The sequence below is a fragment of the Salvelinus alpinus genome, chromosome 9 (genome assembly GCF_045679555.1).
Source record: "Salvelinus alpinus chromosome 9, SLU_Salpinus.1, whole genome shotgun sequence".
NCBI lineage: Eukaryota > Metazoa > Chordata > Actinopteri > Salmoniformes > Salmonidae > Salvelinus > Salvelinus alpinus.
This window is the reverse complement of record NC_092094.1, coordinates 28,314,689-28,327,558: the sequence shown is the minus strand read 5'-3', so window position 1 is coordinate 28,327,558 and position 12,870 is coordinate 28,314,689. Positions and strand designations below refer to the sequence as shown.

The 12,870-nt window shown below is 40.8% G+C and overlaps 1 protein-coding gene across 1 annotated transcript; it reads right to left on the bottom strand.

Annotated features, from left to right (window-relative positions):
* Positions 1–6,937: 6,937 nt before the first annotated feature.
* LOC139584582 (transmembrane protein 60-like) lies at positions 6,938–9,608 on the bottom strand. Its single transcript, XM_071416605.1, has 2 exons — positions 9,244–9,608; positions 6,938–8,941 (listed from the first exon to the last, which is right to left on the bottom strand). Exon 2 carries the CDS (start codon positions 8,866–8,868, stop codon positions 8,464–8,466), a length of 405 nt encoding a protein of 134 aa, XP_071272706.1. The 5' UTR covers positions 8,869–8,941; positions 9,244–9,608; the 3' UTR covers positions 6,938–8,463.
* Between the last annotated feature and the right edge of the window lie 3,262 nt (positions 9,609–12,870).

The window sequence follows — 12,870 nt, the reverse complement described above, 5'->3', positions numbered from 1 at the left end:
ACCACTTTTCAACCTCATTTTCATTATATCCAGCGTCAACATATGCAAAAACGGTGCATTTCTATGTTTTGTTGAAAAAAAAAAAAAGTAATGAGTTTTTTGGTGACTTGGGTAGCAAGAACATACACTCGCTTGGGCTAGAAACTCGATCCTACCCTGTGTTGTCACAGAGAATAATTTCCCCCCTTATCTTTTTAACCACATATCATAGAAACGTGCTGTTTTCACATATGTAGACACTGGTTTGGTGCTGGAGATTATGAATATGCGGTTGAAAAGTGGCAGAATTGCCCTTTAACCTTGTACAACCAACCGGAAATCTTGCGAGCTTACATTCTGTTTCGCAATGCGGATGGCTCCGCAGTAAAAAGTCTAGTAAAAAGAAAGTTAGACGCACAAATATCATACCCCTGCAAAATGCTAACCTTATTGTAATGGTGAGAGGTTAGCATGCCTTGAAGGTATAATATTTGTGCGTCTAACTTTCATCATTATTCACGATTGATTCAGGACTGTCTGTAACAACCAAACAACCAAAACAAACAGCAAATGCATCCAACAAGTTTCTAGAGTCACAAGCTTGATGTAATCATTGCGTGCTAGGAATATGGGACCAAATACTATACTTTGACTACATATAACTGAATTTGTCCCAATACTTTTGGTCCCCTAAAATGGGGGGACTATGTTCAAAAAGTGCTGTAATTTCTAAACGGTTCACCCAATATGAAAATTCTCTCTAGTTAAAGTGGACAGTCTGCACTTTAATCTCGTAGTCATTGTATCATTTAAAATCCAAAGTGCTGGAGTACAGAGCCAAAACAACAAAAATTGTGTCACTGTCCCAAAACTTTTGGAGCTCACTGTACATTTAAAGTGAAACTCCCAACACATACCATGGGCCCAACAGACAAAGCCATGGCCGGGAACATCCAAGATCCCCTTCAGTGTCTGCAGATCTGATGGAACCTGATAGGTGTAAGGCTGCCGACAATGGGATTTTGTGTCTGAGAATTTCGGATGCTTTTTCAATGGGAGTCATCTGTTCCCCGATGAATGACAAAAGACGGTGATTCTCTGACAAAAAAGGCACAAATGGTCCGTCTTTTGGCAGACAAACTTGTGCGAAAATAGTTGACTTGAGTTGATCTACATCATACTAAATCATACTAAATGATCTAAATCATACGATTTCATCTATGTTCAGGAGTATGAGTTTGGCCGTAGCCCGTTACAGATAGAATATAAAGGAATGTTCTAAGAAGTGTTGTCAAACCAGGCACACCCCAGCCGGTGTTTCTCAATCCATTCCTGTGGGACTCTAAAGGGATGCACAGTTTGGTTCGAACCCAGCATTAGCCTTATTCAGCTAATATGGCTTGATGATTCCTTGCTTAGTCGAATCAGGTGTGTTAGTGCTGGACTAAAGCAAAATAACATGCACCCTCCTGGGTGTGCCACAGGAATATATTGAGAAACTCTGCTATAACAAACACAACAAAATATCACAGAAGACAACATGGCGTTAATATGGTTATAGATCCCTTTCTAACCCTGATTCCCTGGTTGCCAGTAACAGTAGGAATCATTCCACCAATTTGGTGCCTTTTGAGATGTGTAATTTGTGGAAAAAAAACATAGATTTCATCAAATTGTAACATTCTGTCATAAAGAGGAAATGTTCAACTTAATGAATAACACGTTTTACCATCTCAATACTATATTAAGTCTCAAATAAAGTAACAGGGTTGACAATTTCATCTTAAATCAGCCATAAATCCCATTGCAACAGGGAATGGGGAATGGAAGCATGTTGTGTGCAACAGGTAGTGGCAATTGAATGCAAGAAAATGTTAAAACATTTCTAGCCTGTCTATGGTTAACAGGGTTGAAGTGTTATGCTTGACCAGCTCAGTTTTACACCACTAAACACCAGAAAATGTCCAGAAAGGGTAGAACCAGCTCACCTGCTTTTACATTATGATTTGACTATTAGATGTTCAATGTTCCTATTTTTGAATGAATCACTAATCATATGAAATAAATAATCTTCAGATATGTCTTTGTCAAAGCAACAAAGTAAGGGATGGATCGGAATTTACAGAACGGTTACCCGGAGGAAAATGGGGGAGGGTTACGCTTTTTTCAATTTCAGTCAAGGGGAGGGTTAAGTATTTTTAAAATATAGTTTAGGGGAAGGTCATGTCATTTGTAATTGATAACATGTCAATATTTCTCAATGTTTTAGAATTAGTTGCTTATTAGGCTATACACTGAGTATATAAAACATTAGGAACACCTTCCCCCTTTTTCCCTCAGAACAGCCTCAATTCGTCGGGGCATGGACTCTGTTCAAAGGCACTGACATTTTGCGCATGGATTAGCCTATAGCCTATGTTCTGTTCAGTTTGAGGAGGACTGCTTTGATAGCTTGCTACTACTAAAATGTATTTTATTAAAAACAATATGTTTCTTGCCCATGATGTATTATCAGAGTTATTGAATTCACAATAAGCCAGATTCAAGTAACTTACATTGTGGTGTGTGCCTCCTAATTGTCCCTTGAATTTCTAAGCAAACAGCTGGAGGCAGGGCTTTCTCCTATAGATCTCAATTTTTATGGAATGGTCTGCCTACCCATGTGAGAGACGCAGACTCGGTCTCAACCTTTAAATCTTTATTGAAGACTCATCTCTTCAGTAGGTCCTATGATTGAGTGTAGTCTGGCCCAGGAGTGTGAAGGTGAACGGAAAGGCTCTGGAGCAACGAACCGCCCTTGCTGTCTCTGCCTGGCCGGTTCCCCTCTCTCCACTGGGATTCTCTGCCTCTAACCCTATTACAGGGGCTGAGTCACTGGCTTACTGGTGCTCTTTCATGCCGTCCCTAGGAGGGGTGCGTCACTTGAGTGGGTTGAGTCACTGACGTGATCTTCCTGTCTGGGTTGCCCCCCCCCCCCTTGGGTTGTGCCGTGGCGGAGATCTTTGTGGGCTATACTCGGCCTTGCCTCAGGATGGTAAGTTGGTGGTTGAAGGTATCCCTCTAGTGGTGTGGGGGCTGTGCCTTGGCAAAGTGGGTGGGGTTATATCCTTCCTGTTTGGCTTTGTCCAGGGGTATCATCGGATGGGGCCAGTGTCTCCTGACCCCTCCTGTCTCAGCCTCCAGTATTTATGCTGCATTAGTTTATGTGTCGGGGGGCTAGGGTCAGTTTGTTATATCTGGAGTACTTCTGTCTTATCCGGTGTCCTGTGTGAATTTAAGTATGCTCTCTCTAATTCTCTCTTTCTCTCTCTCTCTCGGAGGACCTGAGCCCTAGGACCATGCCTCAGGACGACCTGACATGATGACTCCTTGCTGTCCCCAGTCCACCTGGCCGTGCTGCTGCTCCAGTTTCAACTGTTCTGCCTGCGGCTATGGAACCCTGACCTGTTCACCGGACGTGCTACCTGTCCCAGACCTGCTGTTTTCAACTCTCTAGAGACCGCAGGAGCGGTAGAGATACTCTTAATGATCGGCTATGAAAAGCCAACTGACATTTACTCCTGAGGTGCTGCACCCTCAACAATTACTGTGATTATTATTATTTGACCATGCTGGTCATTTATGAACATTTGAATATCTTGGCCATGTTCTGTTATAATCTCCACCCGGCACAGCCAGAAGAGGACTGGCCACCCCTCATAGCCTGGTTCCTCTCTAGGTTTCTTCCTAGGTTTTGGCCTTTCTAGGGAGTTTTTCCTAGCCACCGTGCTTCTACACCTGCATTGCTTGCTGTTTGGGGTTTTAGGCTGGGTTTCTGTACAGCAGTTTGAGATATCAGTTGATGTACAAAGGGCTATATAAATAAATTTGATTTGATTTGGTGCTGAAATTTGAAGCAGCAGCCGCAGCACTATCAATCAGAAATGGACTGCTCATAGTGCTGAAAGTAGGCAAATTCGAGTAGACATAAAGCATATCAACTTCTTTATTTTAATTAGACTTCACTAACAACAAGTGGGCTTTGTGTTGGAGCTCTTTCTTCCTTTTTAAGAAATAATTGGTAGGCCTACCTGTTTGACAGACTAAATTAGGCTGTAGGCTGCTATATCCATACATTTGCCAATCAATTCCGCCACCAACCATGCACTATAAATAGTCTACCTCCTTTAAATAGCCTACCTCCGTCTCAGTGAAGGGCTGTTATGAGAGGGTATAGGTCTACCTTTTATTAAAGAAAATGGCAAAAAGCACAGACATTAGGAATACGTTCCCCTTTTTACCATTATTAGCTTAAGATTTTGAAGAAAATAAAACGGATCCGACTATATAAAGTGATTTATAACAGCGCTTTGGTCCGTGATGCTTTATGCTAGAAACAAGCTGTAACATTCCTGGGAAAGATGTGACGCCAATGCATATGGAGATATCATTGTTTAGCTTCTTTGACATTCAGACGCTGAGATACAACCTTCTATAGCAGAGACCAAAAATAACTTTGCTTGGGAAGTAATCTAATTCTGTTACTATCAATTGATTAGGCTATTCACTTTCTGTACAATAGAATATGTTTAAACCCAGCCAGCTTTTATGGAAACACTTGTGACCGTCTCTCGTTGTGTTAAGCCACGGAAGAAGAGTAGCCAGAAGCCAAAGCTTAGATTTTTCTACATCGGTAGGTCTACTTTGTCTGGGGTGGAAAGGTAAGCCTAACTTTTTTTGAAAGTACCATGCTCAGATTCTTAACGACGTCTCCGATTAAATTATTTGCAAACAGGGACAGTTTTGTTGCAAACAAGACATACTGATTTGGCTTTGGAGAAATATGAAAAGATGTACACATAGAACTATGTCCGTTCTTAGCCTGTGATTTTGGTAATTTGTGTGGTATTAAAAGATTCTGCTAATATGTAAAATTATGTTAAATTGCATTAAATGTTTATAAACTGCAATTTTTTTCTCTGACCTGCAAAAACGATTATATATTCATGCAATGCTTTTACTATAAAAAAAGATTTTCCCAACACTACTCTTGTCCACAGTGGTCTGTGAACCCACAACCTTCTGATATCAAAATTCTGGCGTTGCCATGTAATGCTTACAGGACAAAGAACAGTTTGTAAAACTCCATATCTACAGTGCCTTCAGAAAGTATTCATACCCCTTGACTTATTCCACATTTTGTTGTGTTACAGCCTGAATTCAAAGTTAATTAAATATGTATTTTTTCTCACCCATCTTCACACAATACCCGATAATGACAAAGTCAAAACATGTTTTTAGACATTTTTCCAAATTTATTGAAAATTAAATAGAAAAATATCTAATTTACATAAGTATTCACATCACTGAGTCAATACTTTGTAGAAGCACCATTGGCAGCGATTCTTCAAGCTCTGTCAAATATGCTGTTGATTATTGCTAGACTTCAGGTCTTGCCATAGATTTTCAAGTAGATTTAAGTCAAAACTGTAACTCGGCCTAGAAACATTCACTGTCTTCTTGGTAAGCAACTCCAGCGTAGATTTGGCCGTGTGTTTTAACTTATTGTCCTGCTGAAAGGTGAATTCCTCTCCCAGTGTCTGGTGGAAAGCAGACTGAACCAGGTTTACCTCTAGGATTTTGCCTGTTCTTTGCTCCATTCCATTTATTTTTTATCCTGAAAAACTCCCCAGTCCTTAATGATTACAAGCATACATGATGCTGCCACCACTATGCTTGAAAATATGGAGAGTAGGACTCAGTAATGTGTTATATTGGGTTTGCTCCAAACATAACACTTTGTATTCAGGACGAATAGTGAATTGCTTTGCCACATTTTCTGCAGTATTACTTTAGTGCCTTGTTGCAAACAGGATGCAAATTTTGGAATATTTTTATTCTGCACAGGCTTCCTTTTCCCACTGTCAATTAGGTTAGTATTGTGGAGTAAATAAAATGTTGTTGAGCCATCCTCAGTTTTCTCCTGTCAAATACATTAAACTCTTTAACTGTTTTACAGTCACCATTGGCCTCATGGTAAAATCCCTGAGCAGTTTCCTTCCTCTCTGGCAACTGAGTTAGGAAGGAGGCCTGTATCTTTGTAGTGACTGGGTGTATTGATACACCACCCAAAGTGTAATTAATAACTTCATTCTCAAAGGTATATACAATGTCAGATTTTTTGTTGTTTTACCCATCTACCAATAGGTGCCATTCTTTGCGAGGCATTGGGAAACCTCCCTGGTCGTTGTGCTTGAATTTGTCTTTGGAATTCACTGCTCGACTGAGGGACCTTACAGATAATTCTATGTGTGGGGTACAGAGATTAGGTATTCATTCAAAAATCATGTTAAACACTATTACTGCACACAGAGTGAGTCTGTGCAATTTATTATGTGACCTGTTAAGCACATTTTTACTCCTGAATTGATTTAGGCTTGCATAACAAAGGGGTTGAATACTTATTGACTGAAGACATTTCTGCTTTCAATTTTTTATTAATTTGTAAAAAAAAAAAAAAAAAATACAAACATAATTCCACTTTGACATTAATGTTGTATTGTGTGTAGGCCAGTGACCAAAACATCTCTGTTTAATCCATTTTAAATTCAGGCTGTAACACAACAAAATGTGGAAAAGGTCAAGGGGTGTGAATACTTTGAAGGCACTGTAAGGCTCTGGTCTGTCCAATAAGTGAGGGTAAACGGTAGACATGTTCTCTGCTATCCACTTTGTTTTAATTATTATTTTTGGTATAGGGTCATTTTTTTGTAGTTCTTCAGCGTTCAGGGAGGGTTTATGTAAAATATATTTTGCTGCAGTGAGGTCTGCTTTTCTCCATGTAACCCTTATTTTAAATAATGTTCACTCCCTAACTAGGGCTTTACAACAATGGTAAAAACGTTGAGATTTTGGGGATAAGTGGGTTAAAATCTTCCTGGAAGTCACATGTAAAAATGCTGAATTTTTACACTTTAGCAACTCTTTATTCAAATAAAAAATCTGATTTATTGAATTCTCCATGTGGTCTATATTAAAGGGAACTTCATTGAATATAACAGGCTTTTAAATTTTCATGCTTTTAAAATGTCTACTTAAAATATCAAAGGCACTCATTTTGTGGAACGATCCAGTAACAGTACACCCAGTAACAGTACAAGTCCTGTCCCTGAGTCACCAGTGACCTCTTACACAACACAACGGAGGCCAGGCAATTCCTCCCTCCATACTCTCTGGATTGGGTCAGGTTACCAGTTATGTAATTCACTTCATATCAGACTCTGAGCCATGTTCCAAACCATAGAAAATGTACACCTTCTCCCTTCTTTGAGGTAGTCACTGATCTGCATGTGATTGGATAAATGAAAGCAGGGACATCCTGTTGTATAATCAGTCATTCTGCTTTCATCAATCCAACCCAGGCAGATATTAGAAAACTTCAGCAAAGTGAAGACATTTTATGATGTGTGTTTCTTCATGGTCTCCAGGGGAAAACATATCCCTATCACACTTCAAAGAAACATAATCAATACCAATGTTCACATATAAACCCATTGGAACTAACTGTCCCAGTTATCAGAGAATAACACAGGCACATGCACAGACCAGTCAGTTTGTCTGGAAAGCAAGGGTTCGAGTCTGCTTACGAATACTCTGAATTCTCAACCAACACGTCTCGAATATCACACGGCAGAATAATTATCCACTGGAGCATCAAATGAGTCAATTACCACTGAGTTTCACACATATATTTGAAAAACAATGAAAAGTTAGTTAACAAAATGACAGTAAACAGCACAAAATGTAATTCAGTTACCAAACTTTGCATTTCTTCAAGTAAATGTATTTTCGTAACATTTTCTGAAGAAACAGGAAAAAGTTTCTGCACACTTCCAGTCAGATGCAAATGTTCTTAATTATAGCTGAGCAATAACAAATCAGCTGTGGGTTTGCGGTAGATTCTGCCTATTATCTACAGTAACATTTTCTGTGCAAAATATTAAAAGTAGTCCTTGTGCATGGAGTTTGCAATCATTGTTTTCTGTTTCACATACATTTTAAAGTCGAAGATCTGAGTCTCAGCATCACTCGGTTACCGTGGAATAGTCCCAGTCTTGACTTCAGTTCCCCTGGCAGAGACCATCATGGCTGCAACATTGCTTGATGCATCACTATGGCGAAATAAAGATTACATTTGGGAGCATTATAAACTCAAATACATTGTCATTAGTGCCATTTCACTACTCTCTCCTTCCACTCGGTCTCTCTTGTAGTAGTCTTTACATCCTGTACTAGTGGGAGCAATCTCCCTTCCCCCCCCTTCTTTCCATCTCTGCTGTAGTAAAATAAACCAATCCATTTGTTATCTTCATCACAGTCCTTTTCAGTTCAGTTTCTCCTGCAGTGGATTACAATAATCTCCCATTCACCTCCCTTACAGACTCACTTGCAGTCTTTAGACTGAGTAAATAAAATCCATCTCCATCTTTCTCCCTCTCCATCCTCTCAGTCTCTCCGGTAGTGAAAGACATTGTAGCCAAGCTCCACCATGGCCCCGACCAGCATGGCCCAGAGGGGGACACACACCACACTGAGCCAGATGTCCGTCAGCCTCTCCAACCGGGCGCACAGCGTCAGACAGAAGCCCAGTTTCAGCAGCATTGCCACCAGGTACAACACCCTCTGCCGCAGGTTCTGCTGGTCGTCCCGTGGGTCATAGCCGGGCTTGCACCGACCCGCCATCTTCACCACCAGCATAAGGATGAGAATGGTGTCAAATGTCCATACAGGGAGGAAGATGAGGAACCAGTTCCAGTGGATCTTGGAGTCCAGTTTGAGGACCAGCATGATGAGGAATATGATGGTGAAGGTCCATGACAGGAGGACTCTCTGGGCCAGAGACATTCTCATTTAAGTGAGGGGTGGCCTGGAGGGGGAACGTTAACTGTGACACTGGCAGGTTCTGGTCAAGCGTGAGATGAGCCTGAAGGTGGGACACACACACACACAACTAGGATGAGAGACAATATTTGCTAAACATGCCGAATTACACTGGTTGTAGTAGGAGGGAGTAGCAATGTTGTCTTCCTGGCAATGGTGGATCATCATCATGATCAATCTAGTTTGCCATTGATATGACAATTTCCACTTAGTCAATTAATGACAACAATATATTGGTTAGCGTATTTAGCTATAGTTCAGCAACTGCCGGTAGCTAGCTAGTCGAATTTAGCCAAATCTAATCTAGCCGAATTGACATTTGAGACAGGCAGCCATTCTCCTTACCTGGATCAGAGGATTTGTCACCCAAAAAATGTATCTGTAAAATCCATATCATGAATAATACTGTGTTTTCATTGGAAGTTGGTTACGACATGGCTACCGCATTTTCTAATGTTTAGGTTTATCTTCCGGGAGTAGTTAGTGGAAAATAAATTGGACCCTCCTATAAACCACTACGATGAAATATTGTCTGTCAATCATACAAAACACCCCTCTGATTGAAGGAAAATAAAAATGTGAAACCGTAAAGTACACAAACGCTGTCCATACTTTGTTTAGTTCAGTCAATAAATTTAATTAAATATCGTCTATTATATCACAGATAAGCCATTATATTGTCCAGACCCTCCATTGGCCACTCTAACATTGAAAATAAATGTCTTCAAAAATGGAAGGAAGTCGGGGAGGCAAGATCAGGTGGGACCCTTCTAGCCAATGAGAGGGCAGATACGAGTGTGATAACAGGCACAACTTCGGCATAAAGTGTTTTCTCTCAAAATGTCTACTTAAATCCGTACACTCTTAACAACCTAAGTATTGTGAAACTTTTATTTGCTCAAAAAAGCCACACGAAACAAATAAACCATGACATTTTTTGTTTACTAAATTCGACACTCATTGACCTCCATACAAAAACTCCTCACTTAGTGACCGAATAAAACGCCACCTGCTGGAGAAGACAGATTTTGGGCCCAGTTATCCCTCGCATCGCCTCTGCCTCTGATTATATTGACAAGATAGACATGTGACCGCTCTAACAATGGAAATACATGTTGTCCTCACAGATGGAAGGCAGACGGTAGGAGGCGAGATCAGGTGGGACCATTCTAGCCAACGAGAGGGCAGATACGTGTGTGAGCAACACGCCATAGAGATAGTTAGGACTCAATCTTTGTATCTGTGCCATTATAAACTGGGTGGTTCGAGCCCTGTATGGCCGTGGTATATCAGACGGGTATAGCACGGGTAAGGCAAAATATAATTTTTTTACTGCTCTAGTTGCGTCGTGCCTAAGAACAGCCCTTAGCCGTGGTATATTGGCCATATACCACACCCCCCGGGCCTTATTGCTTAATTATAGCATCTGTAACAGCATTGGCAGCGCCTTCTAGGCCATCTCCATTTTTTATAAATAGTTTCACATTTAAACATCCAGTCAAATATCTGTCTCATTGTTCTATCTGTGGTAGTAGTAGTATGTCGCTAGGTAACGATGTAAATTATAGCACTTTTTATGAACGTGTATGTTGTTTACCATATCATGGGCAGGAGGATCTAACAATGGGAATTCCAAATCACCTGTTGTATTCACCTCTGTCACTCGGTCGCATTTTTGCCATTGTTAATAAAGCAATTGTTCACGAGAGGGCGTGCTAAACAACAGTTGTTTAGCACGGCTGTGCTGCGGTCATATGAACGCCCTCTAGTGTACAACTACTTTAAAACCTCTTAAGGATCCAACCCTTTTTTTCACCTTTTGCCTAAAATTACATACCCAAATCTAACTGCATATAGCTCAGGACCTGAAGCAAGGATATGCATATTCTTGATACCATTTGAAAGGAAACAGTTCGAAGTTTGTGGAAATGTGAAATTAATAATGAAAGCTCTGCGTGTAACAAATCCGGTATCAGGATAAATAAAAAGCAAGGTCTGCTAACTTTCTTTAATTATGTTTAATTAACGCAAACAATGAATGGCAAATGCAATTTTCGTATATACGGGTTCACTGTATCTCCACGCAGGGTAGAACAGGGAACTGGCAGGAAGTACGTAAACAGCTGTTCTTATACCGTGATGACGTAGTTCCAACGCGTCTTTTGGCCTATCACAGTAGAGGCTGAGCGCGGTTTAGACTTTGCCCAGCCTATGCTGGCACTCGGACTTGTCCAAGTCCCTTAGTGCTCTCCTCTGTCCACATCTGGTTGTTGGGTAGATTAGATCCGTCTTGTGTCTGTCGATTCTACACTGAAACAGTTCCTAATATGGTATTGTCCAGTGCCATACCCCCCCTGGTTGGCCTAGAGAGATGCACCCCTCACCTCTCCAGATTGACCACAGCTTTTATGGCCTGTCACTCAATGTTGGTCAGTCTTTACACACATACATCTGTATTGTTTGTGTGTGTGTGTGTAACAAAACAATATGCATACAATATGGTAGCAGGCTATAGTGCATAAACATAAATCCTAACAATTACAATGGCAATGACGCCACCGAGTGATTGCTTACAATTGCTTTTCTACAACTGGTTTACATTTAAATAAAAAACGTTATTTTGATAAATAGGCTACTTTTTCAGTCGTTAAGTCTTTTTGTTCCAAATCTATGGACGCCACACAGTTGTTCATTCTAAATGTTCCGTTGCCAGCACTTATCGCTTGCTAGCTAGCCAACTACAGTTAACACAGTCAATTCAAACCATGCAGCTAGAATATCAGCAAAGTAGCTGCATTTCATTTCGTTTGACCTGTTTTTCTATTGGCATTTATTTGCATATATAGATTAAAATTATGTTGATTCATTTCGACTGGCTGAGAAAAGATGTCCTTCTAGTCCTGATACATAAATTCAAAATAGAACAGTGGAGATCGAATTTCAATATTGAAACAATGCTGCAAATGTCAAGAGACAGACAGCAATGTTTGTACAAACCTCGGTTGTTACAAACCAAATGTTAGGCTAGAAGCAAGGGGAAATAATGTCTATATGCGTTTTACAGTGGAGATCAAGCTAATGAATTGGCTGGGCTGAAGGGACACTGGATGCGCAGGAAATTCTCAGATGGAATGGAAAACAAGATGCCCATTTTTGCATTATAGGAGTACCCATGCTAAATGTTTTTTTAGTATGTGTCTTGTTTTGGACACTTTGTACAAAATAATAAAATGCAGTACTACAGGATATTTCTTAAAGTAGCTCTTTATTAGCTAGCTATAACTGGCATGTTAACGTGATTGTGAAGTCGTATTTTTGTAGTTGAAGGATCATTCTCTGTAGCCTTGGCGGGGCTGTGGCTAGTGGTTTCCTCATAATTGACTCAAGGGGCTTGTGGTCTGATTCCACAATGACTTGTCGTCCATATATGTACTGATGGAAACGTTTACATCCGAACAGAATGGCGTAGAGCTCCTTTTCGATTTGAGCATAGTTGATTTCACAGTCTGTGGGAGATTTGGAAGCGTAGCCGATGGGCTTTCCTTCTTGAAGTAGCACTGCACCTAGTCCATACTTTGACGCGTCCACTTGGAGTCTGAGGTCTTTGTCGGGGTCGTAGTAGGCAAGGATTGGTCCTGGTTCTCTCGTGATCAAGTCTTTCACATTCTGGAAAGCAATGTCGTGTTGCTTGTCCCAGAGAAACTCACTGGACTGCTTTAGCAGTTGACGCAGGGGTGCATTAGCATTGGAGAGGCTGGGTGCGAACTTGGCTAAGTAGTTGACCATGTCAAGCACTGTTTCCAGCTCTGCACGGTTCTTTGGTGGCTCCATTTCTTTTATGGCTAAGATCTTCTGTGGATCTGGCTTGATTCCAGTCGCTGTAAGAAGATGTCCGAAGTAGCTGACCTCTGTAGCGCCGACTGTGCTCTTCTCGGGGTTGAGCTGGACTCCTCTCTCGCGGGACCTTTGCAG